The sequence below is a fragment of the Mauremys reevesii genome, linkage group 4 (assembly GCF_016161935.1).
Source record: "Mauremys reevesii isolate NIE-2019 linkage group 4, ASM1616193v1, whole genome shotgun sequence".
In the NCBI taxonomy this organism is placed as follows: Eukaryota; Metazoa; Chordata; order Testudines; family Geoemydidae; genus Mauremys; species Mauremys reevesii.
In genome coordinates this window covers 56,345,310-56,362,084 of record NC_052626.1, presented here as the reverse complement: position 1 = coordinate 56,362,084, position 16,775 = coordinate 56,345,310, and the positions used below count along the sequence as shown (strand labels likewise).

At 41.2% G+C, this 16,775-nt stretch overlaps 1 protein-coding gene across 5 annotated transcripts in view; it reads left to right on the top strand.

Annotated features, from left to right (window-relative positions):
- FMN1 (formin 1) overlaps positions 1-16,775 on the top strand; it is a 346,645-nt gene that overhangs the window by 228,871 nt on the left and 100,999 nt on the right. For all 5 annotated transcript variants that reach the window (XM_039536556.1, XM_039536557.1, XM_039536558.1 and 2 more), the window contains 4 exons: positions 5,577-5,706; positions 10,967-11,113; positions 15,243-15,302; positions 15,885-16,005. In XM_039536556.1, coding sequence (XP_039392490.1) covers positions 5,577-5,706; positions 10,967-11,113; positions 15,243-15,302; positions 15,885-16,005 — 458 coding nt within the window. The remainder of the gene's footprint in view (positions 1-5,576; positions 5,707-10,966; positions 11,114-15,242; positions 15,303-15,884; positions 16,006-16,775) is intronic.

Sequence of the window (16,775 nt, the reverse complement as noted above, 5' to 3'; positions counted from 1 at the left end):
TCTGACTCCAGCCAACCAACCTTCTGTGCCTTCCCCGCAGCCTATGTCCATGCAGGTTGACCACGCCAGGCCCTGCTTCTCTAACACAGAGAAAAACAGGCCTCAGGCCAGTGCCTATACTGCGGGGAACTGGGACACTTAGCATTAATTTGCCCTACAGATGCCCAGTCTGCATCCCAGTCAGGAAGCACCGAGCTCCCGTAGGGGGTTAGCATTCTCCCCCTTGCTCTGGTACTCTGCACCAACATTTATCTGCTGGTACTCTGTCGTCTCTGGTAATTTAATGGACTTGAATTTGCTTGAGAGCATAATATCATTACCAAGTGCAAAATTTCCCTGACTTAATAGTGTCCATTGATGGACCGCTTCTCTCTTCAGGCTGTCACTCACCCAGGGGCGGCTCTACAAATTTGTCCGCCCCAAGCAATCATGCCCGGGAGGCGCCCCCGAGCCGCGGGAGCAGTGGACCTCCCGCGGGCATGACTGCGGAGGGTCCGCTGGTCGCGCGGCTCAGCTGGACCTCCCGCAGCTGCGGACGGTTCGCTGGTCCGGCGGCTCCGGTTGAGCTGCCGCAGTCATGCCTGCGGGAGGTCCAGCCGAGCCGCGGGACCAGCGAACCGTCCGCAGGCATGACTGCGGCAGGTCCGCCGGCCCAGCCTGCCGCCCCCCTGGGAAACAGCTGCCCCAGGCGGGTGCTTGCCCCGCTGGGCTCTAGAGCCGCCCCTGCACTCACCTAACTGCCCCTTAGAGGTCACTACCCTTCAAGGTCATCAAGAAATCCTTCAGTCTGGGTTGATCCATATGCCACATTCTCCTGTTCTCCTCTGTATTCCCTGGTTCATTGACCACGATCCATGTATCTGCTTGCAGACTGACATGGTGCATTTTAGTTCACTATACTGCTGGGATCTTGCCTCCCAAAATCCAACCACAGACATAAATGTTCTGCTTCTCTGCCCATCTCCCAGGAGATTCCAAGACAGGGGGGTTAGTCCAAAAGGATCCTTTGCAACCCTTAGGTCTCCCCAACAGTCCTGATACCTGTGATACTTGTCAAATATCAAGACTTCACTAACGTATTTGACAAAAAGAAAGCTGACATCTTGCTACCTCACTGTATCTATGACTGCCCTGTTGACCTCCAGCCTGGAGCAGCGATCCCTTTCGGGTGTATCTATTCCCTCTCAGAAAATGAGTTATCGGCTTCCTGAAGCTATCTCCAAGAAAACCTGCAAAGGGGATTCATCCATCTCTCCAAGTCCTCAACCAGAGCTATGATTTTCTTTCTGGGTAAGAAGGGTGGCTCCCTGTGGCCTTGTGTGGATTAACAGCCATTAAACAATGTTACAATCCAGAACCAGTACCCCTTACCAATGAACTCTTTGAAAGACTCTGCTCCACCAAGGTCTTCACCAAGATGGACCTTTGTGGAGCTTGTAATCCAGTTCGGATTAGAGATAGAGATAAATGGAAGACAGCCTTCTCACTTCAGCTTGTGCAATGCTCTGGTGACTTTCCAGTGCTTCATTCATGATCTCTTTAGGGACATGCTGGACCAATTTGTGGTTATCTACCTCAATGATATCCTCATTTTTACTGAGGATCTGATTATCATGATCAATGTGTATGCTGAATCTTAGAAAGATTCTGCTAAAACCACTTACGTGTGATGCTCAAGAAGTGTGAATTTGACGAGGAGATGACTGAATTCCTGGGGCATATTGTCTTCCCCAAGGGACTAACTATGGACTCATGCAAGGTGGCATCCATGTCATAGTTGATTTCCTAACTAAGATGGTGCACTTTGTTCTGTGCCATGTCTTCAGAAACAACATGTCTCTTCCTAGAGAATGTCTTCCATTACCCTGGATCACCAACTGGTCTCATGTCAGATCAGAGCTCCGGTTCATCTCCCCTTTTTGGTGGGTATTTCTAAGATTTCTTGGCATAAAGACCCTCACCTTTTCTGCCTCTCACCTGCAAATCAATGGGCGACCAGAACATATCAGCCAGATTCTAGAACGGTATCTTCGCTGTTTTTTGAATTACTAATTTTCCTTGTGGAATTTGCCTACAATCACGTAACCCACGCAAAGTCCATTGTTTGCTAACTATGGCTTTCATCTTTGTTTTCATCCAGACATACCCACGAGTTCCCAGGTACCTACCACCATGGACTTGGCTACACACTTGCTCGAAATGCACCGAGAACTCAAGAAAAATTTAAGATCTGATAAAGAAGTTTATAGCACCATGCTAGCCAGAGCCACCAGACTGCCCCAACCCTGTTGTCGGGACAGAGTTTGGTTATCCACCTAGAATCTTAAAGCCCATCAGCCAAACTGGATTACCAGTACCTCAGCCATTTCAAGATCTTTGAACAGGTCAATCCAATAACATGCAGTTTGCAGCTACCCGAGTCCCTAAAGATCCATCCTGTATTTCATATCTTCCTTCTAAAGCCTTAAACTGAGAACCCCTTCCTGAACCGCTCCAACCCACTTCTACCATCCATAACCATTTGAAGGCAGGAGGAATATTTGATCTGATTAATTCTTTCCTCCTAGTGAGTTAGGGGGAAACTCCAGTACCTGGTGGACTGAGAGGGCTACAGTCCAGACGACCAGTCCAGGGAAATGGTGGAGAACATCTGTGCTGAGCCTGGGACCAGCTAGTTAACCTAAACTGAAAGCCTTGATTGACTGTACACTCTGATTGGCTGAGAAATGTCACCAGGCCTTCTCTTTAGCCCAGCAGCTGGACCAGGCCAGCACCTGCTCCCTAAAATTCAAAGGTATCTTGATAAATTGGAGAAGTGGGCCACAGACACAAAATGATAGACAAATGTAAGTGCTACATTTAGGGGAGAAAAACCAAATTCACAAATACAGAATGGAAGATAACTAGCTTGTCCGCAGCACTGCTGAGAAGGATCTAGGACTTGAGGTTGATCACAAGCTCAACATGAGTCAGCAATGCGATGCTGTTGGGGAAAAAAAGCAAATGCAGTTTTGGGTTGCATTAACAGCCTTGTTCCCAGCTGTACTTGGTTCCTGACTCTGGCTCTGGTCTTTGGTGCTGTTCCTGGCCTCTGATTGCTGCATCAACCACTAGTCCTGACCACCCTCTACTCTGACCAGTAGGCCTGACTGCCCACACCATCATCCATAACATCAGTGATGCTCTAACATCAGTTTTATAAGCCATTCAAAATACTGCACTTTCTGGGAACTCAATAAATCAATTGTGCTGTTATGACTATCCACTCCATCTCAGTAAATGCAGACCGGGGGCTTTTGTTGGAACTACATTAAGCATATTCGTCCCACAAAAGATTAAGCACCCAAGAGTTCCAACCTTGTATGCACAGATTAAATTAGTTAGTGTGGGACATAAACCTGACTGCATTTTCATTGGTAAGGCTCAAAGCACAGTTAAAAATGAAATGCCATATTTGTAAAATGGTTACAAATGGTAACATTATGGATTAAAATACTGTAAGTGTTGGGCTGAATTCAGTGCAGTCTAAAAGAGGCTTTTGCTAATTTTAAATGTTTTGAAATTCCAGAGAATCAGAAAGCTTTCCTGATATCAATAATGGTCTCTTGCACATGTGATTTTGATTTGTTTTGCTGGCATGTTATATTTGCTATTGCTGACGTACACTGTAAATATATCTTAGCAGTATTGCAGTGTGCCCCTAAATTATGTTTCTTGATAATAATGTTGTTAAAATGCTAATATTCATTAGAGTTGAAAAGATTTATATGTGTAATTGACCACAACATGGGGCCTTGTCTGAGGGACACAGATGCTCTAGCTTCTTTCCAAGTATTGCATTTTGGCTGAAATGTAATCTTCTTGTAGTTCTAGCTAGTACTAAATCATTGCTAGACAGGGAAATGGAAGCAAAATGCAATTTGGGGCTTTATTGCTGACCATGTTATTGACCACAGTAAGTAGAGAATGATCGTTTGTTTGAAGGTAAAATATTTGCTTCCCCCCAAATTATGACACTGAGTCCTTGTTCTCCCCTCTCTTACACGGATGTATCTCCATTGACATCAGTGGTGGTCCTTTTGACTTTCACTGGCATGAGAAGAGAATCAGCTTTGTTTCAAATTATTCACTAAACTTGATGTTTTTAGAATGTGAATAAATATAAACTGGTACATTATTTGTTGGTAAAAATGATTACTTTATTGTCTTTCAATTCAATGGATTATATGATTTATATATAGTTACAGTATGATGGGCTTTGGCCCTGATTCAAAATTGCACTATGGCCTTTCCTACAGCACTCTCAGGGTAAAGGAGCCATCAAGTGGGTATACGTTTTATATAAGCTTTCTTTAAGGTATCTTTACACTGCCAGGATAGAGTACGTTATATTAAAACTTTCTGTGCTTACTGTAGATCATCAATAGAATGTTGTATCAAAAAGTTACATTAGGTCAACAGGGCACTCCATCATATCTTGAAGTTAGCCAAACGCTTACCTTTCTTAACCCCAACCTACAATTAATGAATGAACCTAGAATTCTGTCCTCTTCAAAACTTTATCCAGTACCCTCTTGCATTAATTTACACTTCTTTCTTTGGTCTTTGACTTTGATAGATAATCCAACCTGCATTTTATACGAAAGATGTCTGCCTGAATTGTTGTGCTGTCATCATTTAAAAAATCTCTATTTACCAAATGATACTGTACAGTTATCATATTTATTTCATACTCAACATAATGGGAAAACTATGATATCCAAGATAACCCTAAGTGGCAACTGTTGGTAATGATGACCCTTAATTACAATATAGGTTCTGTGAGATGCTTCATTGTCTCTTTTTTCCCCTGAGTTATGTCAGGCTAATCATATTTTATAATTTGCACCTTAAAACCCTGAATCACTTGGTTCATTTGCTGGATCTTTTAAATCTCAGCAATGGCTATCCTATGGTGAGGTGACCAGAACAGAGCACGGTATCAAGGGATTTCAAATTAAGAGTAGTCAGGAAAATGAAACCAGTCATGCACCTCATTCCTGCCATGTGGTGTTAAAAGTCCTGCCCATCTTAATTTAGGCATCTCCTTTGCCCTTAGCTTTTCCTTGTGGCCCCTTAGCAGAAGTGCACCAACATTTTGGGAAACACTTGGCTAAATGATCTAAAGGGTATTTTTCTATTTTTAATTGTTGTTATTCTGTTACACTCTTTATTTAGCAATACACCAAACAATCTAACTGATAAACCAATGTACAGAGCTGTTTTCATCCAGTCGAGGGCAGTGTTTCTCTCACACACAAGCCTGTCCATAGAGTAGTGGAACAGAAATCTCCAGTTTGCAGGTCCTTCTGTTTGTCACCAACAAGCTTTGATAATACGTCTCATCTGTTCTCTAATGTTGTGCAAAAGATCATGAAACATTATTTTGTTCTATCATATTTCATTTACAATTCAAATAAATAAAGATTGCTTTATGTATGTGCTTTCTTTGACACTCTTACTCTGACATGTTATATTATAACAAAAGATGTGAAATGTAAAGATTTGGTATTACAGTGTAGTTCTTATTTTCACAGATTTTTGTATGAGTTATCCCAGATCCCCAATTTTGCAGAACGTGCCCAATGTATAATCTTCCAATCTGTTTTCTCTGAGGGGATAACCTCAGTGCATCGTAAAGTGGATGTTATTACTCGTGCTTCTAAGGTAGGTTCTGCCAGTCTAATGAAAGCCAATCACAAATTAAAGTTATTTAAAATACTATGTATTTCTTTGCTTCCTAAAACTAATTCAGGTATAATATAAATACTTCAGCTGTTTCATTAACTTTGCAGAAATTTAAAAGCACTATATGGCTCTTAAATAGCAACATTTCCTTCCAGTGGAATAGCAGATTTTAATTAACTTGCATAGTGCCAGTTATTTCATGTAAAATGATAGATATTTTCAGTAAAGAAATTTCAAATGTTGCAAAACCGAGCAGAGTCTTACAGTAACACAGATCAGCATCAAAGCCAACTTTAATAAATGCATTAAACTAGATCAATAAAACTCTAGAAATAAAGAAATAAATACATTTTAGAAGAAAAAGAATGGGTTTCTAGATGTTACAGTAACAGAAATAATTGATTATGATGATTAGAAGAAAACCTAAACAGTGAATGGCAAATTGTCTGGCCTACCATAAGAAGAGCCTCTTCTGAACTACCTGCCGCCCCACTCCACCTGTGGATGGAGGAGCAAGGTGAAGTCGACAGGATCTGTTTTTGGATTTTTTTGCTCTGCTCACATGTTGGCAAAGTGGATTTGGAGGTGCTTTAGAGGGGAGAGAGTATAATGTGTGGGGAAAGTAAAGAGTCTGGAGATGGGAATAAAGCGAGAATTCAAGAGGAAAATGAGCCCGAAAAAACAATTCAAACAAGGAGACAAGCCAAAAAAGAGGAAATGAACAGTGTAAAAGAGACTAGTGTAAATATGGTTGTACCTGTGATGTCACTAAAATATTGTGAACTGAAAACAAAGCTCCCTCCTCACTCAATGTCTCAAAAAATGTTTTGTATTTATTGCAGCACTCATATTAGAAATGTTGCCACACTGTATTTTGCCATGGATTTAAAACAAAAACACTTAGGTACTCCTAAAAACGACTTATCTTTCTTTAAACCTTAGGAATGTTAAAAACAAACAAGATTTCACATCTGACGAAGTGGGTATTCACCCACAAAAGCTCATGCTCCAATACTTCTGTTAGTCTATAAGGTGCCAGAGGACTCTTTGTTGCTTTTTACAGATCCAGATTAACACAGCTACCCCTTTGATACAAGATTTTACACAGTATTTCCAATAGTAATAAAAACAATGATAGTGTGTGTTTATATGGTGCTTCCTATCGAATGCACATTATAAACAATGAAGTAATAACACATGTAGAATTTCTGAGGTAGGCAAATAGTATTACTCCCACTTTACTTATGGGGAACTGAGGCACAAAGCATCTGATTCACATTTATACTAAGGACACACTCTGTCAATGTTAAGGGGCTTATTACTTTTCACTCACTTTAAGGTCCTTTTACAGTACCAGGGTGGTAAAAAGTGGCCTTGTGTAAATAAGAATCAGGGCCATGGAGTTTGAATGGCTTCCCCAAAGTTACAGAGCAATTCTAAAGCAGACTTGGGAATAGCATCCAGGTTTCTTGACTCCCTGTCACTTACTTTCTCTCCCACCTCTTTCCCTTTCTTCTGATTTTTCCCCAAGCAGGTGAAGTGTGGTCCACTTAATACAAAATCAGCACAGGTATCTCTGCCTTATCCCTTACAGTGTACCCATTTTGTAATCAACTTCTCTCACCATTTACCTCACCACTGAATTTATTCTTCTGCCTTCTGGACCCAAGTTTCAGTTTTTAATGCCTAGGAGGGATAGTGTGTGTTTACATGGAGGCCATTCATTATCCATACTACCTCTAGGCTCTTTATTTCTTTTTTCAGCAATTTAAAATAGTTACCGCCAGACTGTGGCTTGCCCTGCCTACCTCCCATATGGTGCACTGGGTATAGACCCTCTGTAACCCACACACCTGAGTGTGGTGTTTTGTCCTGTCTAGTGGCACTGAGACCCTTAAAGAGAGAGATAAAATGAGTCTGCTCTACAGCTTTAGCTAACTGGAAGTTGGCTTTTAGCTCATGCTGTAGAGGCTCATGCACTAAGTTCCAGAGATCCCCAGTTCAATCCTGCTTGCTGACAACCGGGGTCTGTCAGCGTTACACCAGCACAGCTTATTCTCTCCTTAAAGCAGCAGGGAAACTGTGGTGGGAGATTGATTATGACTCTCTGAGTCTGCTCCAGGTGCAGAACAATAATCCATTGCTCCTTAGTCTGGGCAGATAACAAACTAAGGATAAAGCCCTTCCTTATTAACCTATTTGAAATGGCTACTCTGGTGTGCAGTATTTTCCTCTCTCATAATTTCTTTGAGTAAGAACATCTGCATCATTTTGTGTCACCTTCATAGTACAAGATACTACACATTTTACTTCATATGGATTAAAACAAAATTAAAGATAACATCTCAAAAGGAGGAGACACAATCTATTTAATTTCTTCCCTTTAGAGTCTGTTTTTAGGTTCCTGTCTTTGTGCTATAAAAATAAAATCTCTTTCAAAAAATATATGCCTGTATTACTACAGTCTAGGGAGTGAGTAGTCTGCCACGTAAATACTGTTTATCATTTCAATAAATAATAATTTATATAATACACAAGGTCATAGACTGTTATATATTTCATTTTCCATGTCCATTTCATGCACAAAACACATCACTTTAACCTAGCGATGGGCCAAAATTGTAATCTTGAATCCAAACACCAACCTCTTGGCCCATCTCTGTTTTAGACCGGCACACAACTGTATTCTGACATTGATATAGTATCTCTTTCCAATATTTCTGAAATAAATTCATTGTATGACTCAGAACCTACATGTAGAACTAGGTGAAATTTTTCAGCTTAAACTATTGACAAAAAAATGCAGATTTGGTGATACTGAAACATTCTGTGGATTAATGTTGATTTCACCAAATTGTTTTGGTTGTAAAAAAAAAAAACTTTAAAAAAAATCAGAAGGTTTCACTTTGACATTTCCTAAATGAAACATTTTGATTTTTAAATTCAAAACTGTTTGTTTTGAAATTTTGTTCAGCTTTATTTTTTTAATTAATAAACATTAAAAAATGCTCAGAACAATGTTTTATTTTGGATCAAATGAAATGTTTGACCCAGAACAAAGGTTTTTTTTCAACTTTTTCTTTTTGGTGAAATTTGCAAACGTTTTAATTTTCAGTTTGACCCCCAAATGAATTTTTATTTTTTATTTTTTTTGGAATTGCCAACAAACCAAAAAAATCCATTTTTTTGCACAGCTCTACTTGTATGTTGAGTTCTAGCATGGAGAAAATTCTTAGGTAGCCGTGAAAATTAGATTTTAAAATATGAAACTCATAGAAGATAAGGGTTGGAAGAGACCTCAGAAGGTCATCTAGTCCAACCCCCTGCTCAAAGCAGGACCAACACCAACTAAATCATCCCAGCCAGGGCTTTGTCAAGCTGGGCCCTAAAAACCTGTAAGGATGGAGATTCCACCAACTCTCTTGGTAACCCATTCCAGTGCTTCACCACCCTCCTAGTGAAATAGTTTTTCCTAATATCCAACTGTGACAAAGTTCCTCCTCTACCTTGGTGGGTCCTGCGCTTATTGGCAGATTTTGTTCACCTCAGTGATCTTCCCCACAGGCTGGGTCAACTTTCTCCTGTATCTGATCAGGAGTTGGGAGGTTTGGGTGGAACCCGGGTCCGCCCTCTACTCCAGGTTCCAGCCCAGGGCCCTGTGGATTGCAGCTGTCTATAGTACCTCCTGTAACAGCTGCATGACAGCTACACCTCCCTGGCTACTTCCCCATGGCCTCCTCCAAACACCTTCTTTATCCTCACCACAGGATCTTCCTCCTGGTGTCTGATAACGCTTGTACCCCTTAGTCCTCCAGCAGCACACCCTCTCACTCTCAACTCCTGGTGCCTCTTGCTCCCAGCTCCTCTCACACACTTCCTCTCCTCTGGCTCCCTCCTCCCTGACTGGAATGAGCTCCTTTTTAAACCCAGGTGCCCTGATTAGCCTGCCTTGATTGGCTGCAGGTGTTCTAATCAGCTTGTCTGCCTGAATTGGTTCTAGCAGGTTCCTGATTACTCTAGTGCAGCCCCTGCTCTGGTTACTCAGGGAACAGAAAACTACTCAGCCAGTGACCAGTATATTTACCCTCTACCAGACTCCAGTACCCCACTGGCCTGGGTCTGTCACACAACCTAGACCTCCCTCACTGCAACTTGAGACCACTGCTCCTTGTTCTGTCATCTGCCACCACTGAGAACAGCCTAGCTCCATCCTCTTTGGAACTCCCCCACCCCTTTCAGGTACTTGAAGGCTGCTATCAAATGCCCCCCCACTCTTCTCATCTACAGATTAAATAAGCCTAGTTCCCTCAGCCTCTCCTCATAAGTCATGTGCCCCAGCCCCCTGATTGTTTTTGTTGCCCTCCAATTTGTCCACAACTGGCCTCTCTCCAATTTGTCCAGAACTAACACAGCGGCCTAATGGGTAGTGTTGTGAATGGCAGTACTTGGTTCTGCTCTCTTATGTTACTCTGAAATTGGCATTGTGCTCTTCTGTGTTTATACCACAGTGATTCCATGTCAGATTTTACTTAGATTGTAAGCTCAAGGGGTAGGGTCTGTCTTTGTTCTGTTTGTATGGCACCTACCTCACTGGGGTCCTGTTCCAGAACTAGAGCTCTTATGCACTTTTGTAATACAAATAATAATAAATAATACTTCTTCTCAATTTCCAAATGAATGAATTGTTTTTAAACTGCCAACTCTGCATCCTGGGCTCTGAGAGTAAGGCTAACTTTTGTTTGGTGATTTTGTGAGAGAATGAAAGAAAGCTGCTGCAGGCCAAATTAATGCACTCAGTTCAAGCTGTGCAAGTCCACGGTCTTCTGGTTGTTCCCCTAGTAGCACCTGTTCAATCCCCATTGAAAGCTGACTGGTTTTGTAGAGGGATGATTGAGGGAATCATTTGGACTGCAGAATCTTTACTACTGAGAATACCAAGGGAGAAAAAAATAATCCAGCTTGACTCCTGCAGTTTCGAGAGCCTAAAATCACGAAACATCCCTTTACTTTGATGTGGAATCAGTGAGTGACAAACATGGAACCATATAATGCCATTTTCATGACTACTGCACTTTAAGTACTAGTTGTAGAACATGGTTTTGTGTTAAATATTGGTATAAGTCTTTAGGGAAATCCATAATTTTTGTCCATCTCATCACTATAACATTCATGGACAACAGTAAAAGTATTGTTAACTTCTTGTACCACCTGATGTTACAAATTAGTATTCCTTTTTCAGGATTTGCTGGACATAAGAAGTGTGAAGGAAATTTTAGGCTTGATTTTGGCTTTTGGAAATTATATGAATGGGGGGAACAGAACACGAGGTCAAGCAGATGGATTTGGTTTGGAAATTCTTCCCAAACTAAAGGATGTCAAGAGCAGAGTAAGTACTTGTTTTTACTTTAAAGGGCATTTGTCAAGTGATCTTTTTCATGTTCCATCATCTGTAAAAGGTTGATCTCTCTCTTGCCTCTTACTGTTATCTGTTTTAAACAGCAGCACGCTTTGTAGATTTTACTTTCGGAATGTTTCTCCCTTCATTGTTCTTTTGCCCAGATCATTTGCATCACAAAGAATTTTCCTCCTCACTGACTACTGGCCTCTGTCTCTTTCTCCCCAATTTGCCTCCTGCCTCACACATAGACATCTCCTGTCTCACCTAGATTTTGCCACTGGAAAGATTATCCTGGTGTCAAAGCCTTTTTGTGTATTTTTTCAGTCAAAATTCAATCAGTGCAGAGTTAAAGATATGTAAGAGAGCACAGAGGGCAGAAGGTTTCTCAAGTGACTGTCCCCAACCCTCATTCCTGATATTAGTGGCACATCTTTACAAAAGCCACTAGCATGTGAGGAAATACATTGAGGGCCAAGTTTAGGAACAGTGGCTAGAAACTGGAAAACGGAAGGATCAGATTTGAGTTTATGGGTTTGGATTCTTGGTGGAAGAGTCTGCCCATGTCTGCAAAGTGTTGCCTATCTTCATTTTTAAGTTGGCAAGTATCACATCGTCTTCAAATAACAGTTGTAACACAAGAATTCTGAACTGCTACACTGAGTGAAGAAGAAAAATCAGCCTAGATGGCAAATTCTGTTCTGAAAAACTGCAAACCCAAAGGGTCTCTGGATAGTTACTTAAGGCTTTAGTCAGGACACTTAAAAATTAGCCACTTTGGGGGCTCATGTTGCCCTACCTCCATCTCAGCAGGGATGATGTTTGATCAGATCAGCAGTGGAAAGACAAACCTGGGGGGGTGGGAGTGCAGGCTTGGCTGCTCTGTGCCCCTCTCATCTTGAATGCACATGGTGATCACCCCTGGCAAGGAGAGGAGGTGGGAATTTTATAACTCTCCCTGTTGCAATTGGCTTTAATAAAAAAAAGTTTGGGGACCCCTGGCTTAGGATGACTATATGTCCCATTTTGGCCCTATACATCCCACCTCTTTTGGGATGATGATCATTTGGCGACTGGTGATCATTTGGCAAGAGCAAATGCCCAGCTTTGCCAAAAAGAAGCTTGTGAGGGTGAGTGGCAGGGCTCGGGTGGGACAGGGGAGCGGTGGGGCTCAGGACAGCCCTGCGTGGGGCAGGAGAGGGGCTTTGGTAAGTGGCTCAGGCCAGCCCCTCATGGGGGAGGGCCAGCGTGGGGAGAGGGGCTCGGGGGAGTTCAGTGCCACATGGGAGAGGGGTGGGGGAAAGGGGCTGAGAACAGCTCCACGGTGGGGATGGGAGGGGGAAAGGGACTCGAAGGAGGGTAAGGGAGGGAGTGAGGGAGAGTGGTTCGCTCCAGCACCGCACGGGTGGACCCCTCACTCCAGCACTGTGCCAGGCGTTGGGCGGGGGGTCCCTGGGTCAAATGCTGTGCTGGGCAGGAGGGGGCCTCAGTCTAGTGCTGCGCTGGGCAGGGGGGGCCCTTTATCTGGCCAGCTCAGCGTGGGGCTTGGGCAAGCAGCACTCAGCCAGCTCTGCCTGGGGGCAGTGGGAATTGCTCACTACCTCCACACAGGCTTCTCTGAGATGGAGGCGGGGCCTCGGGGGAAGAGGAGGAGTGGGGAGGGGGAGAGAGGAGGAGCAGTGGTCACGGCTAGAGTTCCGGTGCTCCTGCAGGGCCCCCCAATTGGTCAGGGCCTCTGGGCACCAGCACCGTTGGACCATACAACAATCCACCACTGTGTGGGAGAGGGACAGAATTCATCCTAGTGATAGGCTGAAAAGAACCAACCCTGAATATTGATTAGGTGGCATGGAAGCCTGGAAAGATAATAAAGTTGTGGTCCCACACTTTAAAATCTGTCTCTGTGTCTGTGACCCAGTCTTCTGCCTCTCCTAATCAAACCAAGGTGATAGGTGTGTGTAATATACTAGGGTACAATCCAGACTAATGAGTGGCTGTGTCACCCTTACACTAACCTGGGGAGCCCTTTACAATGCTTTATTGTTGTAACCTCCAGTCTGGACTGCTTACAAACAGCCCCCTGCAGGCAAGTCAGTCCTAGCTATGTCTGTGTGTGCTACAGCCAGCCAGCCAGCCACACCTTGGCTCTTACCAGCCTTGGTTATACTGCAGCGTGACCCCAACACACTCCCAGTCTTAGATCTGCCCCCAGAAATGTATGTCCATTGTATGCCCAACCCTCTCCTGGACAATACAAGTTTATATGAAGTCTGTTATTGCTTCAGAAGAAATAATATGCACATAACTTGCCACTCCAAATGGAGTTGCCCAGACACTTCAGTTTAAACACACTTGATTAGATAAAACAATAAAACAAGTTTATTAACTACAAAGACAGATTTTAAGTGAGTACAAGTAATAAGGCATAAAAGTCAGAAATGGTTACAAGAAAAATAAAGATAAAACGCAACTGGTGCCTAACTTAACAAACTATGTTAAATTCAAAGCAAAGTTTTCTCACCACATGCTCTCAGCAGTCTTTCTGACAAACTTCTTAGGTCAGAATCCCTTCTCCATTCCAGTGTATGTTTCCTTTGTTGCTTCTAGCACATGAATGCGATTGGTAGGGAGAAAGAGAAGGGTGTCGTGGGGTGTTTGTCCCTCCTTTTTTTAGTGTCATTCCTCCTCTTGAAAAAACATTTCCATCTGAGATTCAGGAGAAAAAGAGTCTATAGGAAAGGATGCTCCCTGCTGCTTTTCCTCGCATGTTGGAGCTTCTTTTGTTTCTCTTGTTGCTTGGTGACTCTGTTTACTGGTTAGGTGCAAATTAAGCAGAGAGCACATTGCTTTGTTTGAGACAGACCTGTTTGCCAATCTCAGTTTGGAACGTGTGGTAATAACACCGTACAGTGGAATCTCACCACTTAACATACAGTGTTTCCACACACACTTTATCAGGTCAATAATAACCAGCAAATTATGAGTTTTCAAATGATATCTTCCAAAGCATACTTTGTACAAAGACTATTACAGTAATGTGTAGGGTGTGGACCCAGGTATATTCTGTCACAGTGTGGTATAAGAGTGTATATAGAATAAAGTAGAACTAATGTTTTACTTCACAAGGGCAATATATATATATATATATATATATATATAGGTTTGCCTGTATGAATAGTGACTTTCTTAGTTACAAATTTTGCTGCTCTGTGTTATTAATAAAATGTAATGTGCTACAGATTCAAATATGCACCAGACAGCTCTTGCAGGAAGTCATACATTGTGCATATCCGAACCTTTACCCTGATAGCTATCAATACACTATATACAAATGAAAAAAAAGACATCAAAGACATTCCACGTATAATACACTACATTGTCTTTCTTTTGTGCTGTTTAATAATTTCCTGTAATTTATGATTCCATACCTGAGCACTGTTTATCCATTTCCACAGCTGAAATCGGGTAAATTGATTCAGTGACATACAAAAATAAAACATTGCCATGCGCAACAATACAGGCAATGCAGGACTGAGAAAGTAGTGGCTTTGTAGAATGAAAATCTTTTAACATGGTAGAAGTATATATTCATGAAACAACATACACTATGTATTAAATGCACTGAGCATGTGTATAGTCTATGGTTTTATATTTGGTATAAAAGGTATGGAATGCTTATACACTTCATGGCTTGTGTTATACAGGAGGTGATGCTAAATAAACTAAAGGTCCCATTTAGCTTCAAAACCTGTGAATTTTAAAATGTGTGAATTTATTGAAATTTTTCAGGCAATTACAATGTTTGTTAATATAATTACTTGAATTATTAGAGAATTGTAACACCTGGCAGTTTTTCCCACTGCAGGATCCCAGTAACTCCAATTGGTAGAAGTTATTGGTGTCCTGTGGTAGGAAAATCAGGTCCCTGATTACTAAACTATACTATACTATACTGCGACTAATACAGTGTGGATCCTACTCAAAAGGCCACATAAATAAATAAATAACATGGGATTATATTCCTTTTAAACTGATTTAAAACTACTTTCATCTTATGTCTTTTGACATTGTTTTCACTCCCAACTTAACCTTTTAATTAATATATTTAATTTCTTCCTAGGATAACGGTATTAATCTTGTGGATTATGTTGTCATATATTACCTACGACACTTCGACAAGGTAAATGATTCATTTGCTGAATTAACTACTGTATCAGTATATTACTTAGAGAAATTGTGTTGACAAAGAGACAAAGATTAGAGAAAGACTTGAATTTATTACTAATTTTTCTTGTCTGGATAAAATAGTTCCAACAGGGAAAATAAAATTTATAATACTGAATAGACTAAATATTGTCTACTTTCAATGGTTTTCAGAAATTATGGTGCGGGGGTAGAGGAGGGGGGAAATTCCCCATTCTGCAGTAGCTGACAACTCTTACCAACAAATGTTTTCAAGACCAGTTCGTGGAAAATATTTTTGGACAAAGCCCGGAATGTAGCAGGGATAGTGCCTCAAAGATCTTGTCACTTTAAACCGGGGACAGGAAATTAACTGGGGGACTAGGCAGTAAGTATTTCTGTTATTACAGTAGTGAAATTTGAGAAGACTCAGGGCTTGTCTACCTTAGGGTTTTTTCCCCACTGGGAAAAAGGTCTCATGCAAGTAATTTTTTACACTCGGGTAGGGCATCTATGCCAAGAGTATTTTTTTTTCCGGGCACAGTTGCATGAGTTTGTTTGTTTGTTTGTTTGTTTTAAGGACGCAGGAACAGACAAGAGTATTTTTCCTCTGCCAGAACCACAAGATTTCTTCCAAGCCTCCCAAGTTAAGTTTGAAGACCTAGTAAAAGACTTAAGAAAACTGAAGAAAGATCTAGAAGGTAACTGGGAACTTTTACATTGTTATGCTAACAACTGAGTGCCATTTAAAAAGTGAACTTTGAGTTTTGTTTATTACTCTTTAGGTTTATAGTGTTGTTCACTCTATGTATTTACACCCTGGCACAAATTACAAACATAAAATAAAAATAAGTGTACATCATGACTTTTTTAAAATGAAAGCAAAACCAGCAAAAAGTAATTTTCTATAATCCCTTTTAAATTCAAAGGGCCCCAAAAGAAATCTCTTGGAAATTTGCTTTAATTATGTAGGAATTTTCCTCTGGCTTCTCCAGGATTCTTTGTTTAACTGCAGATACCTCTTAGTCCAATAACATAAATACTTGCCACAGTCTTTGTATAACAAGTTAACAGCTACAAGAAAGAATTTGAATACTATTAATGTAAAAATAAAGCACTGCTTGCCAAGACACAGCAAAGGGAAATGGAGAGCTTCAGCTCAAAATATTTTTTAGCCTTGGGCATGAAATAAACATTTAAAAATGTTTATTATAAAAAGGTTCTCAGAAAGGCAAGTCATCTATCAATCAAAGCACTGAGTTAGAAATAAAATAGGAGTCGGTTGCTCTCTAAGTATCCTATACAGTTTCATTTTTACCTCATGCTTTGTAAGACTTTCTTAAATAAACGCAGCAAATGATGACTGAATATTTTTTGCTTCTCACTTTTGTTAGGGAAAAGTAATACTAAGGCTGTTTTGTATAAAAATGGGATTTCAAGAAAAAAATTCTACATAAAAGAATATACAGAA